This window comes from Notothenia rossii (assembly GCF_949606895.1).
Source record: "Notothenia rossii genome assembly, chromosome: 7".
NCBI classification, from domain to species: Eukaryota; Metazoa; Chordata; class Actinopteri; order Perciformes; family Nototheniidae; genus Notothenia; species Notothenia rossii.
In genome coordinates this window covers 72,759,325-72,777,498 of record NC_136905.1, presented here as the reverse complement: position 1 = coordinate 72,777,498, position 18,174 = coordinate 72,759,325, and the positions used below count along the sequence as shown (strand labels likewise).

Below are 18,174 nucleotides of genomic sequence, written 5' to 3'. Positions count from 1 at the left end.
TTCCTCCAGTCATAGAGCACAGGTTGTAACATCATGCTCTACTTCCCAAAGGCAGATAGTATCTGTCACAGATAAAGTCACATTATTACTTTCAGCTGAGAGGATTTCAGGAGTTTTCTTTGTTCATTGTCCATTGTGAAAGATCTGCCTCATGGTGTCAGCCAACAATGGCGTTGAACATGTTATTCAGCCATTGTGCAACATCTCTGTCTGTTTAGTTTTTTCTCAGCCCTGATAAGTGTTAGTTGAGTAAATACATTCTGGCTTAGCTAAACATTCACAAATTCAAAGTAAATAACTTGCTGATAATGTTCTCTGTGTGTGTATTCCAATGTGTTTCTAGTGTAACACTCATTGCTAACTAGATTTTGGAAAACACATTCCGTGGTCACTGCGCACATGCTTCTGAAGCGATGCATTTAGGGTCTTACGACCTCAACATTAACCACTGAGTGTGTAGCGTGTGTAGCGTTTCTGCACACCTGCCTTCGTCCTTACAAGGTCGGAATAACGTTCGTTTAAAGCGCGACCTGGGCTTATCCTCACTCTGCAATGCAACTGGACTCCCGAGGTCAACCCTAGACGATTTGAGGCGGTGGGTACTCACTCAGCTCTGGGGTTATTATTAGCCTATAGCTAGCTCAACCCCTCACAGCAGCTGCCCCTGCCCTGCAGCCAGCAATAACTCCCACTGTGGAACACATGTACGCCGCTGATTGTAACACAAGCATTGTAGCAGCACGGGACGATTAATACAAGTCATACACAGATCAACGCAGTCGACTACGCAGACAAGTGTTTACATGTGTGTCTGGCGTGTGCCCAACCACCTACTCAAGCCATCAGGTTGTGCCGTTATCTCCGAAGGAACATTGACTTTGTGAAAGCTGGCACCATGGAGCTCAAGTTTGTCCTTGTGCATCTCCGTCTCGCCACATCACATCGATGGCAGGCCAACAAAGGCTTTTGTAGTGCAGTGAGCTGCGCAACAAAAACCACAAAAACACACCGTTAGCGTTCTGTTGACAGAGGGGGAAAAGGAGATTGAGGAAAGTACAGAAAAGGCTAAGACTGAGGAAAGTGAGAAAGGGACAATTATAGCAGATAAGGCAGCGTGGAAGTGTTTGTGGTGTGTGTTTGAGAGAGTAAACATGTTGGATAAAGAGGAAGACAGGGAGATACATTGCAACCGAGACAGACATGCAGTCCAAGATGAGTCCAGCGCAGAGAGAAATGAAGGGAAGGAGAAACTGTGTGAGCTGCGTCGAGGTGGATGGATGGGAGTGGGATGTTGTGTCACCTGCTAGAGAGAGCTGTCTAGCTCTGGCCAATCCTGAGATTTAGGAGCAACCAGCTGCGGAGAAAGGAATAAGAGACCAAAGAAAAGATGGGTGGGGGGGATGCCGACTCCACCACTTGGTTATCTGTTTCCCCTCACAAGTGACACCTGGCACAACGGTATCATCCGGTCTCTTATCTAAACAAACAAGCCGGAAGTTTGACGTCTTCACACTTTAAGTCATCAAAGTAGTTACATGTTGCAACATAACCCAGTGTAAAGTGGAGGATCCATTTAGCATTCTGGATGTCTTCATCTGTCTTCCCCTTTATCACTTCCTTCCCTTTATTTCTCCTGTCCCTTTTTTTCTGCTGAGCTGTCTCTTTTATTCCGGTGTTATAGTCTCAAAAGGCAGATTGTTAGGACCAGCAATGAGAGGGATTGTGCCGTGCAACCGAAATAAATGCTCCCTTGGGAATGATTTGTCTTGTTCTCGTCTGCCCGGCGGAGTCCACGCTCATTCAAGGAGCTACTGAGCATGTGCGAGACGGGACAACACAATGGAGATGTATCTCTCTGCCTCTCCATAATGCCAGGAGTCTGATTCGCAGGCTTAACTCAAGGGGATGAAAAATACAAACACTTTAAAAGAGGAGCTTCTATTTTGTTTCCTTTGTAAAATCCTCCCCTTAAATATTAATAAAGTCTGCTAAAATCTCACATCCTGATTTACTGTTTGGTCTGGTGAGCAATTCTCTTATCAGTGCTTATGTGTGTTTAATTCCCAAAGGAGACCTCGCCACAGGATCTATCGTTCTCTGAACAAACGTGATCAATGAGGATTCTTCCCCTCTCTGTGTCACTCTCCTTCAACCATTTTCTCTGTTCTTCTGCAGGTCTTATCGCTCACAAACACTCATTTCTTTCCCTGCTACGGGCTGGCAGGTGTGCACAAACAGGAGAACGAGCAAGTAAACAAATACAGGCTTCTTTAGGAGGAGCGGGGATGGATCCACACTGTTAACATTTTGCGGGGTACAGATGCAGCATCAGCTTGACTTCTTTAAGCCGCATTGACACCAATGAGTTCTCCACAAGGAACAAAATGAGGGGCGGGGGAAACTTGTTTACTAAAAGACTTTAAGTGTCCCTTACTGTAAAATAGTAACGTGTGATTTTAAGTGTCATTTCCTCCTGTTGATTGATGATTAGCAGGTTTGAGGTGAGACTTTGGGGCTTTCCATACCAAAAGTGGTTCCAGCTGTCACCGACCCCCCCCCCCCCCCTCCCACCACCCTGTCTGGGCACCAAAATGCATTTCCATCATTGGATTGCCAAACCACTGGAGCATCTAGAGTACAACAGCCAAGGTGACCTTTAACCAAATGGATAATGGTGAATAGCTGTGGTGGCAAGAGTAGAATGGGTTTTTGAAAACACAGGAATATTGCAGCTTTATATTGAGTTGTGATAGATTTTTCCTCACGCCACTCCACATTTTAGCACTACACCAAGTGACACCTCTTCCTGTAGTGTGTGAATAGTAAGGATAAAAGAAAAATAAGCCTTTCCCCTCAGTTTGGCTGAACTTATTGCCTGTATGGCGTGCCCATATCTCTTCTGGTCCACTTATGGCGCATTTCCACTACAGCGCGGAGCCGTGCGGGGCCCATTTTTGGTTGCGTTTCCACTTAGCGTAGTACCGGCTAGCGGTTACTATTTCGCAGTTTTTCTGGCCCCATAAAATCGAGGTGCTTTCCGGGCGAACAACCAGGCTGAGTCGGGCTGAGTTTGCTAAACTAGAGAGAGAATCGCTGGCAAGGGGGCTACAACTACAACAAAATTAACATATTTAACCGTGATTTCATTGTAATATACGTTTCAAAATGATGCCGAAGTAAAAACATACTGATACCGGTGAGTAAAAACCATGAATTAATGCTTTGACAAGTCTGCAGACAGACGGCAGGCAAGAAACCTTTTCAAATGCGTGTTTTCTAAATGGAGATCGGCTAAGCTAATGCAGTTAGCCTATAAGCTCCGACCGTCCACACTCACAACGGCCTATACAGACATAAATAAACCAGCGACTGTATTTGCCATGACACAGACAGTCTGTGGTTTATACTTTAACTTTTGTCTAGTTTCTGAACAGAGGAGCTGTGAGTAGTGATGTTACGTATTGCGCAGAGGCTTCGGAGCGTGCTGTCGAGTAATCCCCGAAGCTTTTTGTGAAGCTTGTATCGAGGCTTGTATCGTTTTGGGCCAGTGACGTCACCGATGACAAACGAAGCCTCGCTGCCTGTCAATACCACGTGACTGCTTCAGAAAGCGATTCAGATCGGTTGAACCACAACGCTCATAATACCCATGGATGTATAAAAAGAACGATATTACCCCTCCTGTACCCGGGCCCGGCGGTGACACGATGGAATTAAGAGAGCCCAGACCCTCACTCATATAGAGGTAGGAACATGTCATAAGTAGGCCTATCAATAAATAGGCCTATAAATAAATAAAATTATCAATAAATGAATAAATACAAGAATAAGTAGTATACAGTGTTTTCAGTCAGAATCAGTGAGTGTGCTGTGGCTCAGCTGGAAAGCAGTTGACTCTCAACCGCAGGGTCCCTGGTTCAACGGTTCAACGACTGGCCAATACGTCTTTTTTTTGTTTATAAAAGCTACAGCTAAATTAGATAATGTAGTTAATAAATGTAGTCTTTTATATGCTTTAGCCTTTCTCAGGCTACAACATGGTTAAGTTTAGGAATATTATTAAGGAATACAAATCCCTCTTCAAAATGTTTACCAGCTTCTTTAGGCTTTTCAATCACAATCATTAAACTGGAATAAATACAATATTGTTAACATAATTTTATGTTCTTTGTTTAGAGTTATTATTATTTATTTTATTATTATTATTATTATTTATTATTTTCTAAGGCTTTACTCATTGGGAACTCGGTATGAGATGATAGAGCACACTGTTGAGATGTCCAATCTGCCTGTTTTACACACTTTGACCAACAGGGGGGTTTGTGTTCAGATGAAGGCCGTGTAGTGGGAATGCGCCATTGGTATCCCTTTCATCTCCAAACACCAGCCACACAGGCCAGGGATCTGTGGGAAAACACTGACAAAGATCAAGCTAGGTCCAAACTATGCAAACTAACATTTGAAAAATATTTTTCTATCCCTGCCCTAACCCTAGAATCCAGTCGGCAGGTAGGTGTCAAATATAACATGATGGATAGATGTCCCCCTTCCCCCCACAGCAGCCCAGCCCCTCACTCACAGCTGTGGGAGAACTCACTGCAACTTTTCTGGTTCAGGAAAACCAGTTCTACCCACATTTAGACGGAGATCACAATACACGCCATCTTTATTTAAATCCTCTTTTAGGTCCATCCACACTTCTGGACGACAGGAAAACGTCTCAATCTATTCTTCTTTTTTCACCTTTCGATTGAAAAACAACATTGTTTTGCATAACAATCAAAAGTTGGTAAGGGGGGTGACTTATTTTGATCACTTCCAGACAACAATTTAGTCGTTCTCATTTACATATTTTCCTTTTGTTTTGTGAGACTGAACGAGCCTAAAGCAGTGATTCGATCTCATAAATGCTTCCCTGTTCTGCTCCGGGACTTTGATTGATTGTTGAATTTTATGATCGCAAAGTCGTCAGAAAAAACATACATAGTTAAACTGCAACAAATATGACTTTCGATCAGAATATTGACATAAAATGAGTGCTCACAAAGACTTATAGAGGCCATTAAGCCTACTGATGTATGACGGTTGTGATCTAAGGGTTGAATTCATGTCATCCCAGCACATCCCTTCCACTAACACATCTTGTCTCTCCATCAGTATTGTCTAAAACTCTAACTTTTAGAAAGACAAATAAATAATGTTCAGTCACTCACTGACAATAACAAATGCACATATAAAAAAGCATGAAGGCAACAGTGCATGAACACGAGTATTTGTCATGTCATGCTTATGATACAGTTAAAATGAATTATAGCTACATTATGTGTTTCTCTCTATAGACTCTGTATATGCTGTGGTTGCTAGAAAGACATATATTTCTGTTGCGCTGTGCTCACACCTTCCTCAAATTGTAAATGACCCAGATTCTGCTGGCACTTTTTCCCCCACAGTCCCCAAACTACAAAAAAAGGAAAGATGTTGTTCTTGTTTGTATGTATGCGGGTTATCAGAGCCTGTGGGCCTTTCTTTGCCTCCTCCAGAGCAACTGGTGTTATCGCAGACAGCCGTGCCTCAACAAACTCACCAGCTCCCACTCACCTTCCTGCGGCTGTGGCCCCCGGGGCTACATCCAGCAACAGGGACCCTACTGAGGGTCCCATTGTCTCCATCAGCATACTTTCAGTTGAAAACCCAGGGCACTTTCTAAGCTCATTGTGAGTGAGCTAACAGCCTCTCTTCAAAAGGGGCTAAACGCATGTTCATTAATTATCTGGATCTTGTTAATTGGATTAATTGTTGAATAGAAACCGTGTTATTAAAAATGATGAAAACACAAGGGCAGGGGGAGCAAAAGGGGGATTAATATCGTTTCTGTTTACTCTCGGGCTGTCATAAGACACAAGCATGCACGGGCACACACACACACACACACACACACACACACACATTTAAGTTTGCTCTTTCTGGCTAACGCTGCGTCTCTATCTCTAACGCTGTATTTCAAACACGCACTGTATGTGACCCAACTCAGAAGAAAAAGCACAAGGCAAGGTACAAATTACCATGCACACCGTCGAGATAAAAACCAAACCCATTTTCAAAGCTCGGAGTAAATGCCAGATTCTTTTTGATGCAAGAAACTCTGTGACTTTTTCCGGCGCCTATATACCGGTACTAAGAGTAAGGCAGGAAAAATGAAAAAGAAACATAAAGTCGACACCATGAACAATTTAGCAATCTCCAAGTCACATGAAAAATGGGGTTCCTCATTCCCACTGCCTATACCTCTCTTATCCACCAAAATCACTTTTCAGTGTTTGACTTCAAGGGATGTTTTATCATTCTGGCTTTAAGATGTCACGCTGATATTGAGACCATTTGGATGACGGGACTAATATTGGCCAACTAGTCCTGTGTTTTTGGTGAAGGTGCATCTGACAAGCCATTATGCAGAAGCCTTATTAAAGCTCCTTTCCCACTACACAATAATCCCTTTCCACTATCTAATGTCGGGATTTTGTCTTTAGGGGGAAAGGCCAGCATTAATTCCTGTGCTAAATGAATCTGTAGTTATCAGAGGTATTTAGGCAGTGATGTAAACATGAAACATAATTTTCGCCCATGTTCGGGTGCTATGCTAAGTGGCGTGTGTAGAAGTGAATGTATATATAAACTAAATGAACAGCGATAATAATTAATGTACTTCTAAAATATACAAATAATGTAGTTTTCTTCAAACCACAAGAAGAAAATGACTCAAATGAACTTTGAGTGACAGTTAAAAAAAGGAGTGGATTGCCTATTTTCAGTCTATTTTTAACAGACCTGCATAGACATGCTACATTGTGGCAATTAAATGGTAAATGCTTCTGGTTTAGAGCTATTAAATTCACCAGAGGAACATTTAAATCTGAATGTGGACAGTTGCCAACAAAAGTCCAAATTGAAAAAGAAACTTAAGAAATGATGATTAATTTAAACCCTTTGTCTGAGACTCAACCTAGGTTTGACAATATTTTTATAGCAATACCATACTAAAGCTGTATGTGTAGGGCGGATGAAGGGCAAAACAGCAGGATCCAGTAAATGTGTTGTATTGGTTGTTAAGGCAACTGCATCTGTCTTCCTGCTTTGATGTGGAGGCTCCTGTTGCTCGCTGCACTGCCAAATGCTGTTATCCAGGTCCGGAGGAGAGATGAAAATATTTATTTGGGGATATGTGTGTGGTGGTTTTTTGTGTGTAAGCAACTTAACAATTTGTATATGTTGTACGTGTGTGGCATAGGCGTATGTCTTCTGAGTTAATTACACAAAGACACAATTTTAGTCCAATTAAACTTGTCCCAAGACATTACCTGATCTAGTTAGTTTTCTTTGATCAATATATTGGACATGCTGCATTAATACTGAGAGCTTGGACTTAATTTACTATTCTCTATACCAACACAGTGGCGACAATCTGCTGCCAGAAGGTCATAGTGCAGCTGTTGGAGCATTCATGCACCCGAGGAGGACTACTTTGACAAAGACATGAGTGGGTGACCAGTAACAAACAAATTAAAAGGCGGCCAAGGTCAGGGCTCATATTTAGCAGGGCCCCTCTCAGCCCAACAGCTGTTCAAATCAAAACATACCAGTTGTGGTTTATTTTCACACTAAGCAGGATGTGAAGAACTGGAGGTAGCAAGTTTGTGTGTGTTCCATTGATCAGGGATGTTAATCTTCGGGGGGGAGAGGTCCTCTCAAGGACAGCACAATGAAAAGGCTCTATTGATTAATGGAACGTTGATCAATCGGTCCCAAGAAAGATAACAAGATGTACAGGTCACAAGTAACAAAATATAGGTTGTGGGTTGTGGACAGCACAGGTTGATTATTTGTTCATATTTTGGCAACCTAACAGGAATCTTCCACATGCAATTCCTAACTGAATACCCTCATTCAACCCACCAATTACTTACATCGGATTACTAGTAAACCTAACAGATTGGTAGACTAATAAAGGTAATTTCTAAACAAGAATTAGACCTCGCAAAATGTATGTGACAAAATAAACTTCTGTGCTTTTAAATACTAACTGGAATGTTGTTTTCACACAGGATCGACAGCATGAAGGATAATGCTGCTGATCTTGTGTAACAAGGAGGGGGGAAGTGAGGCAACATAAAACCAGTTGGAACGGGTAAAAATGGTTATTTAATGGAGCAGCTGATTTTTTTCCCACAGATAAAAAAGAGCTGAACTACAAGAGAGATGTAGCATTTTAGTGTTGAAAATCAAAACGTATATATACAGGCAACTATAAAACAAACAAAGATATACAAATAAAACCTCAGCCTTCTCCACTTTTTATTCACAATATTGTCACGAGTAGGCCTACTGCCTTCAGTGGTCATGAGACCAAGACAGCGCCATACTGTTAGGGCACAGATAGTTTATTGGAGTCTAAAAATGTTAAAGTTATATAATATCTATATTCGTTAGGAAGAGAAATAAAGAAGTGTGCTTTTCGGTGTTGACAACACTTCAGGGGTATTATGTGCATGCCTGTTCACTGCACTACATTGGTTCAAATATCTGTCCTTCATTTCACCATTCAGCCTGCCCCGCCCTCCTGGCTCGGATCTGAGCGCTCATTGGTCCTCCCATTAGTCCCCCGAAAGCCCCACTGGCCAATAGCCGACGAGGAGGATGGAGCCTTTCCGGTGGAAAAGTCGCTCGCGCCTACAGTGGTGGAATCGAACGTCCCCGAGCGCACACGGCGTATAGGAGAGTACGGCGCACGAGTCTCTGGAAGGAAGATAACGGTTTCTTTTTTTGCCCCCGCTCCACTCAAACAAGAAGAACAAACCAAACCTGCATTTTAGGGGGGTTTACAGAGTCTTCTCAGTACAAGGAGGGAAGCGAAGGATTGGAGCCGCAAGTTTTTGTTTTTTTTTTCGTTTTTTTTTCTCGTTTTTCCTAAAAGAGGGATTCTGTGTTTCACTGTGGTTTGTTCTCCGCTCTCGCCGCAAAGATGATGGTCGGAGAGGTCGAAGTGAAGGAGCGACCGAGGCCGAGTCCCGACTATTTGATGCAATTATTAAACGAGAAGAAGCTCATGACCAGCTTGCCAAATCTCTGCGGCATCTTCACACACCTGGAACGGCTTCTTGATGAAGGTAAGGGGCCGGGGAGGGGGAAGAGACCACGGTGCGGTCCGATATCTGCTCGGCTTCGCTGGGCGTCCGTGCTGCAGCGAGACCCGTACGCACACTGGCAACACAATATGCGGTCCTAGGCAGGCAAAATAACACTCACAACACCCCTCACATCCCAACAGGAGACCCAGTTGTAACACTGGTGACTGTTTCACCCTAAAACCACAGCGAGGTGGGGGGTTTTAAGTTGAGTTGCTAACACCACGGAGTTTGTTTCTGCACTCCTCACTTTATGGCGACTAGACGAAAACTTTATCTCTCGCCCAAAAACCAGAAATGCCTATCACTATCATTGTATTAACACAATCTAACAACGGGAAGGTTTTTAACCACTCTTTAGGTGTATCCAAACCGTGTCTCAGTTAATTTGGACGGGGCCTGTTTCCACATGTTCCTCAGCAGTTTTAGCTCGGGTTAGCCACATTTTTAGCTAGCGTGCCTGGGTGTCTACATTCCGCTGAACTCTTCAGGAACCTATGAGCGTAGCGTTAACTTAGCTTTTAAATAGAGACTGAACCCGTGAAAAGAACGTGTTAGACACATGTCTAGAAGTGTTACAAAAGTTGTCTTTTGCTGTCTTTATTTTAGCAGTGAGGGTTGTGTGAGTTGTTGCCCAGCGGCCGAGCTTTAAAGCACGGAGGAATGTGTCTGCTTGTTGCCCAAACAATGGCCAGTGAGTTGCTGCTGGGAGGAGGGAGAGTGTACGAAGATTATTCCAACGGTCTAACTTTTTCATTAAAAAGGGCACCGTTTATTGTCTCCCTCACACATCTACTACATTACTTCCCTTAAAGCAAGGGTATATCTGTTATATCTCCTTGCTGCGGCAGTCGTCGTGTTTCTGCCATTCAAGCGTGCCTCACTAAAAATTGCGTCGCCTTTTTGTCGGCGGTGGCGCCGTCCAGACGGGATTTCTCCCTCGTCGGTGTTTTCTACGCTTTGTCGCCGATCTTGGCACAAGCGCTGATAGACGAGGCTTATTCAACGTTTATGTTGATAGTATCAATAGCTTAAGCTGGTCTAAGCGGAAGGTTGGACCTATGCTTTATGTAACAGAGCTGGGGACACTAGAGAGCGCCACAGCCCCCTGGCAGACTGTCCCCGTCCTGTGGGTACTATCCGACTGGACACCATGACACTGGTGAATAAAAACAATAGGCAATCTGAATACTTTTCTTTTTATAGACACGATTGGACATACGGAACAGTGCATACTTTATAGTTTCGGTTGCATGTCTGGATGAGTAGGTTTGTAGTTGCCAAACCGGTCTGCAGAGATTGTCTTGCTTCACTGATGAGTGATAAACAAAGCACTCAGACTTGTTCCTTCCTCACTGCTATAAAAATAAAGTTACATTTGTATAATATAAATACCCATAACCAAATGAAGTTGATCTTATCTAAAAACCTGAATGTTGTTGTTCTACTAATTTGTTTTTCATCTAATTTGCCCATTGCATGCCACACACATTAGATTCAGGTTGAGGCAGGCAGAAGTTTAAGGAGCTGAGCAGAACACGTGTTTTGGAAAAAGAGACACATTCCCGTGTTTGTTTGATGATATAATTCTCTTTGCACTCAGTTTGTCAACACAAGTATAAAGTTTGATCACACTCCACATCCCACTTATGCCTACCATAAAGGAATTAATTTGTCGTTTTTCAAATACTTATTGGTTTATTGAGCTCAATTGGAAGTGTTGGTCTTTTTATTGAGAGGAGAAATAGGGAGGAAGCGGACATGTTTTTTGTTCCTGCTCGCTTTTTTGGCTAATCCCTGCCCCTATTGACATAAAGTAAAGAAAGGGTATCATGCATGCACAGTGTGCCCCTCTCCTTTACTCCAAAACTCAGCCGTGCAGCTCTTTGCACACAATTAAAGTTAACCCTTAAGGCAATACATATGTTTTAGGTTTGTGTGATCAGCAGTGATTTTAAAATAAGACAACACTTACTGGCTTTCCCTGTTTGCGAAACTTAAAAAAATAAAAAAAATAAATCCAAACCAGAATAACCAAAAGTGCAGCAGTGATGGGCGAAACTGTAAACTCAGGAATATCCTATTGTTAAAAAAAAACGTTTTCAAATCACGTTCAAAGAAACTGAACATTTCCAACACGGCTGAGCTATTAAGCTATTTTCAAGTTTCCTGTGTGTGAATACTCTCACATTTTAAAGTAGTCCCATAGTCACCTTTTTTGTATTTTGGCTTTATCCTTTTCCTTTATTCCACCAAACTGGGGACAAAAAACAATGCCCTATGCAGAGATGCACTGTGCTCAATGCGGGAGCAGTAAGTGCGTGTAACATGTATTTGTACGGTGTAAATACGGCTGTTCTAATTTTGACCATTAAGGATTTCCCAGATTTATTTTTTGCTTCACTTTAAAAATAAATAATTTAGCTGATGTTGCTGGTGGAATTGATTCACTGGCCACTTTTTACTTTAGAGAACAAGCTTTTTTAACATTTAGTTTGTTGTCGGGCTGTAGATTGAATTGGGTGGCTTTAGAGAAACATGTTTGTTATTATAAATAAATAAAGATTGTTATTGCTGTAGCTCAATCTTGTAATGAAGCACCGGTCCGTTGCTCATGTGCCACATTCAACCGATAAATGTTCCATGGCAGGGACACTTCCAACTCCCCAGCTCCAGTCTCAATCCTCCACAGAAGTCTGAGGTTTACAAGCGTTTCCAAAGCACCAGCCCAAACTTCACCCTGCCGATAGTATTGCGTGTGTGTGATGAAAGCCACCCCAGAGCAGAGTGTCTCACTGTCTGGTTCCAGTTAGGGGCGGTTTGGTTTGCTTTACTCTTTGAAAGGGGCTGAAGCTCTCATGTGATTATCGGGGCCACCTTCCCCCCCACTTTGTGTCCCATACTGATGAAATTCCCACCTAGAGTAAAACAGAAAGCACAATCCAGTCAATAAGCTCGAAAAGGAGAACAGAATGCTCAGTGCTTAAAGAAATAGCCCACACCTTTGACCTAGAACTTTTAAAAATAGCTGTCACGTGTGTCTTATTTTTAAAGTGTTGCATTGTCAGGCTGTCAGGTGCTGCAAATCCTGACGCTCAGAAAAGTTTTTTAAATGTATGTAAAACATTTTTTTTGATGAATGAAACATTTTTTGTTTCTGTAGTCTTTTCTGTGGCTTGCAGTAAAGATAAACATCACACTTTACTTCCATTTCCAGTCAGACAGGAATGGATAGTCTCCAGATGGGAATTGTTAACTTGTGGTATTGTGGTGTGAACTGTTGACGAGAAAAGTTATTTTATCTGGTTTGGTGTGTGTGTAGTTTTATAATCTGTGTGTTGCAGGAGACTTCTTGGTCTCGTTAAACACTTGTGTCTTTTTGAATGCGAAGAGGAGAGAGCAGATGCTAAATGAAAAGCTATTAATTCCCAAGCAGAGGTAGAAACATAACGAGTCCTCGTGAGGTTATAAAAAAAATGCCAAAGAGAGATAAAGTTAAGTCCTGATCTGTCAACAAGTCTCCGGAGGCACAAAAGTGTTTGTGCGATATTGTTAAAATTACAATGACGGCAATTCTCTTCCGAGTGCACACTGTTTAATTAGCTTAAATCTAACTCTGAAATTCCCTGCTTTTGTCAGACTTAAATGAGCCCAATAAACACAACAAATATAACTGGTTCCAGTTAAATGCTTGAAACGTTCCCAAGTTGTCCATCTCTCAAGAGTATACCCTCTCAACAGCTGCAGTCCCCCTCACCCACCCTTCGCTTCGTGCATGTCTACACAGCTGTTTCCATGGCGGAAGAAAACTGACACCACCCTTGTGGTTACGGCTGCACCCACCCCGCTTTAGTGGCTCGAGTGCCCCGACGCCCCTGTTGCTTTCCCAATATGTGTAGTCCCTCAAGGTCACTCTGGCCGATTGACAGGCCCCTTTTGAAATCCCCTTGCGTTGCAGTTGTTCATCTCCCTGAGGTGACAACTGCTATGGAGTTTTTTTATTTCTCTTTACGATGTGTCAGCCAACAAGCTGCTTCAAATTGCTATATTTTCTCTTGGCAGGAGGAGACAGCCCATATAACATCCAGAGATGTAGCGTGGAAGTGAAGTGCAGGCGATGTTGTCAGGTGGCAAAGTATAGGAGAAAGGGAGAGTTTTCATTTGGGTTTGTGAAGTCTTTATAGGGAAAAGAATAGTTGGATTGATCGAAAATATTTTTATTCCAAGCTCCCCTTTCCTTACAGACTCATTTTCGAGCTGTGTTTGTATAGATTAAATGGTCCGTTGTTCCATAGCACGCTGTGTGGTGGAGTCGCGCGGTGCATTGTACCATTTGTTCCAGCCTTCAGCGCCCCCTCTTTTGCATCTACAGTTTTGTATCTGCTTGTTTGTCTCTGTGTGTCGTGATTTAACAGGACCTTCCCGGGAGAGCTGTCAGCGTTTGGAGGACAAACTGTCCACTGTGGTGCCTGTGTGGGGAACTGATCCTTTGGGAACAACTGTTTAGAGAACAGATTTTGATAAATGGGAGACTGCTCAGAGTCTGTGTTGGGTTTTCTACCTGATGTCTCATATTTCTGTCAATCGGTCTATGTAGTTTTCCCAATTTTGTATTTGTCTGTCTGGCGGTTGCAGCGCTGTTCTCTCCTGCTGTTGGTTGACCCTTCACAAATCTCGGCACAGGGCTGGACCTGCATTAACCTCTGACACGCAATCAATTTAGCGGCTAACAAGACTGAGCACCGCTCGCAAAATAAGATGCAGCTTAGAGCCTTGAGAGAGCACAGGAAGAGAGAAATGGGGTGTTAGGCCAGGACTGTTTTCGCAAGCAGAAACCTGTTTTATTCCCCCCCCCCAACCCCTTTCTCTTCTCCCCACATTCTCTCCCAAAGCACCACTTATAAGCTGGAATTTAATTAACCGAGAGCCATTCTGTGAGCTGGTTTACTGAGCCGTCGCTTCCAGTGAGGAAGCAGAATTGGAGGCTTTGTGCCGTCTTCCTCTGTCTGCCTCTCTTGCACCCATGCACCCCCTCTCTCTGTCTCTCCTCTCTGGTAATAAATTAGGCGGTGGCATGAGTCTGACAGGGTGAGGCGGAGGGGTTGCGGCGGGGCCGAGCGTCGCCCTTGCCTGTCTTCTTCCTGATGTGCGTCCTACCCAGAAGCCCCACCACAGTGTGAGCTTCAGTCCCTGTTCTAGCTGCAACCCTGGCCCCACTCCAGCCCTGCCACCCCCCAACGGGTGCTGTGTGATAAAGTCATCCAACGACAGCTCTGGGCTCATATCTCGGGCCCCAATCCCGTGAGTGCTGGGGCCTCCTTATCACTGCTGCCTCCGCCTGGCCTCATGTCTCCGTGCCCTACCCCGACTATCTGGCACGCTGTCACCAAAACTACGTGTCCTCCCTTCTATTACTGCCGGCTGTTAGACAACACATTGCTTGAGGCAGTTTATCTCTCCCTTTTTAAATTCCTCAAGCCTTAAAGCAGAGCAATCACATTACAAATAATGGGGAATGAGGTAACTAGATGCACAGTTAATTTTGCTGAAGGGATTTCATTGTATGGTTTCTGTCAAGTCATAGTCCTGTGTGCATGAGCATGTGGGCTATGATGATAACAAGCCGTGTTAGACAAGGAAGATGAAAACAGCGATGTTGTAATAGTTATGTCAAAACAGCTTCCTGACACAGACTTGTTCATTAAATGGGGCTGTTTATTCCCTTTTCTGTAACCAGGGCTCCACCCATTGCCCTTGACCGAATCTTTTCTACCATTTTTTTTTTCCTCTACATTTTGTTGTGTCTCATGCAATAACATCTACGGGAAGCAACGCCCAATTCAGACAGGAACAGTCTATAGAGCAGGAGGTTCAGCAGTTTGTTTTTCCTTCAGTTAGACAAGGAGGAGGAGGAGGGGCGGGCTGTTTCCCTGGCTGTAGTGACAACAGGAACCCTGCTCTTCATGTGCCCTCTCCCACAGAGAAGGTCTGTCTCTTAGCTTTCTTTGGATTAACTTTGATCACATCATGAATCCTAGCTCCATTCCCTCCTCCACACACTTGTGAGTACGCAGCACACAGAATATTTCTCAGTTAAAGTATGGGCCCCACCCTGTTACATTCTTTGAGTGCTTCAAATAACTCTCCCACCCCCCTCACTCACAGTAGTCCCCCTTGTTGCCTCTCTCTTTCTCTTTGTGTCCAAGTTATTAGGCCTGTGAACTGAAAGAGATATAATGAAAATTTTTTTTTACCAGAAAACATTTGTCACAATTTCCTTCCCCTTTTTTTTAATCATAGAAAAATGAGATGAATGCTCACTCTGTACCTCTCTGAATGGCCCACCCCTCTGCATTCATTTTCTCTCCTTTCAGAGGAGGAATGGCAAGCGAGCGTTGGCAGTCAGCTCAGGAATTTTACCGGGAGCCCAGTCAGAGCACTTAACCTCCAGCCTGGTGTTTGTTTTCACCACACACTGGCATAGTGTGTTTTAGCTCAGCCTATGTGAATGCTGTCCACAGTGAGGCACAGGAACCTCTGTTGCTTTCAAAAACCCCAAAATGAACATTGATGAATTTGATCTGTAATTTAATTTGATACTAGCAACACTCCTCATTCTACTTGCATCAAACTATCAAGTACTGTTGTGTTTTCTTAAACCTTCTAAATGTGTGACACACTCCCCCCTGTCTTAGTTATTTGCCACACTTCCCCCTCAATCTCTAGCCCCATCCTCCCTTTGAACACCGCAGTGTATCAGTCTGCCTGTGGTTTGCAGCCGTTTCCTGTGTTTCTCAGTAGTTGTAGGCTAGCCGATAAATCAAAGATGAATAATTTACCTGTCCCTCTGCAGCCGTGTTGTTTCTGCGAGGCTTGGCAAGAGCAGGCGGTGCTGCCATAACCTTCCCTTAGGGCCACAGAGAGGGACCTGGCATGAGGTAGGGAGGTGGAGGTATATTCCTCTCGGTATCACTGGAAACTCCTGTGTTAATCTGACTCGGATGCGTCTCTGACTCCGACAGCTTCAACTATTTTTATTTTTTCCACGTCTTAGCATTCAGAGCACTCTCTTGATATTCTGCATCACACTTCTCTGGTCCACTGCCATTGTTGAGATTAAAAGCTATACTTTTGTCATTCATATCTTAACTACCCTGCTTGAATGTAGTTTTTGTGAATTTGCGTTAATCTCCAATGTCCCTACTAACTGTAAAGATGGCGCCTCTCACAATAAACCTTCACTTTCCCAATCATGTTTTATTTCCATTTATCCAGGGCAGCCTTTGAAATGGATTTGTATCCTGAATGTTGAAGATGTGTTGTATAGATGTTTGCTGCACTGTTGTTGGATGCATTTGTCCCTCTAGATATCTCTGGCTTTGAAATTGACAAATGTTGTGAAATCGACCTGAAGGTTGCAGCTGTGATTATAACTCGCAAACATTGGTGTTTTTGATTCTATATCAGCAGCTGTCACATTTTTTTGAAATAATACCTTAGAAAACCTCATCAGTGTTTAAAAATGAAGCTTTACTGATTGTAAAGTATATTTACAAGACAATGAATCCGATTTGATCAGATGTGTTGGGTTTAAAGCACACGCATGCCAGTAGCTGAGGAGAGTTGCCTCAAAGCAATCATGCTGAAAGGCTTTCTGCAAGTACACTGTGCTCTGTGTCAGTGCGGCTTTGAGATGTGTATGTGAAGAAGTTCATTCCACACTGCAGCTATTTGAAGTTCATTGGGTTTCTGCCACTTGTCCAACACTACCCTACCTTCATTCACTGTCATACAGTCATACAGTCATCAGATCAGAGATCAGCAAAGTACTGCTTAACTTATAGAATGTATGCTGACATGTTGCGGTTTGTAGAAGAATCACACAGAGCATTCACTTGTATTCACTTCTTGGCCCTTTCAGTCTCACTGACGCAGTCGCACAACGTGATCGTCTCGCCTAACAAGGTCTACATGTGTTGCACAGTTGTATTTTACGGTGGCTGTCTGGCCTGCAGTCGTGTGCTCTTATGTAAAACACGATTAGCTTAGCATAATTTATACCGTGTGCAAAGCCTTCAACCCGAACTGATTGTAGCAGCACATGAGAAGGCAAAGGTGTGCAACTGCAAGTGAAACTTTTTCTGTGACGCTTCTGTTTGTTTAGTGTTACTCGCTGTTTGTGCTGCGGCTTACGTCTGTCCGTCCTTATCAGTTCATTGGTTTGGAGGAGATTACAGAGCTGTAACAATGGGAGGTTTTGTATGATGAGTTGTTAATTTGTGAAACAAACAGCCCCTTTAGCACCGTGTGAGACATGGGAAAGATATGCATAAAGCCCACATATAACTGTCAGGAAAAATGTGCCGTGTATGTGAAAGAGTTGGTGAGCATGCTCAGTTTGATTGTGTTCACTGGAAGGAAAAAAACGAGCAAGGCTGCATAGAGCGAGGGGAGGTGGTGAGTGTGATAGAGAACAGTGGGGGGAGACAGAGGATTCCTATGTTCTGTGAATGAGGTCATTTGGTTGGCTATGAGGAAGGTCACTGACCCCTCCCTCAGCTCCACACTCCACCCCTCTGTCTCACCCTGGCTCCCCCTCAGATAATCATACACAATGGCTTTTTGTACTTTAATGGGCCGGACTCACACACTGGGTCATTCCTACCCGGTCACACAGAAGCGTGCACACAAGTGCTGTCTAGCCCAATACATTGAAATGTTTACGTATTGCCTTTAACACTTGGTGTATTGCTGCTACACGTTGCTTTATGTACAGTTCTATAAGTTGCTGAGTCATGTGGTTTGTTTGTGCAACCCAAGGCCCTCGCATCTGTATTGTTGCACCACAGTTGTATATAAAACATTAGAAACCTCGAAAGAATGGTTCTGTAACATGTCCTGCAGCAAACAAAGTGCCCAGAGTAATGTTAACCTGAATGCTCAGGGTTTATTTTGTGTGGATCGGTAGCCATATCCTTGTATAAATCTGTTTTCT

At 43.4% G+C, this 18,174-nt stretch overlaps 1 protein-coding gene across 3 annotated transcripts in view; it reads left to right on the top strand.

The window, feature by feature from the left end:
• The first annotated feature begins 8,721 nt into the window (after positions 1-8,721).
• The window catches only part of qkia (QKI, KH domain containing, RNA binding a), a 70,989-nt gene continuing 61,536 nt past the window's right edge, over positions 8,722-18,174 (top strand). For 2 of the 3 annotated variants that reach the window (XM_079692271.1, XM_079692270.1), the window contains exon 1: positions 8,723-9,161. In XM_079692271.1, the coding sequence (XP_079548397.1) occupies positions 9,017-9,161 (145 nt within the window). In that variant the 5' untranslated portion in view covers positions 8,723-9,016. Of the gene's footprint in view, positions 9,162-18,174 lie in introns of all 3 variants that reach the window. The other variant, XM_079692272.1, reaches the window with a different exon arrangement.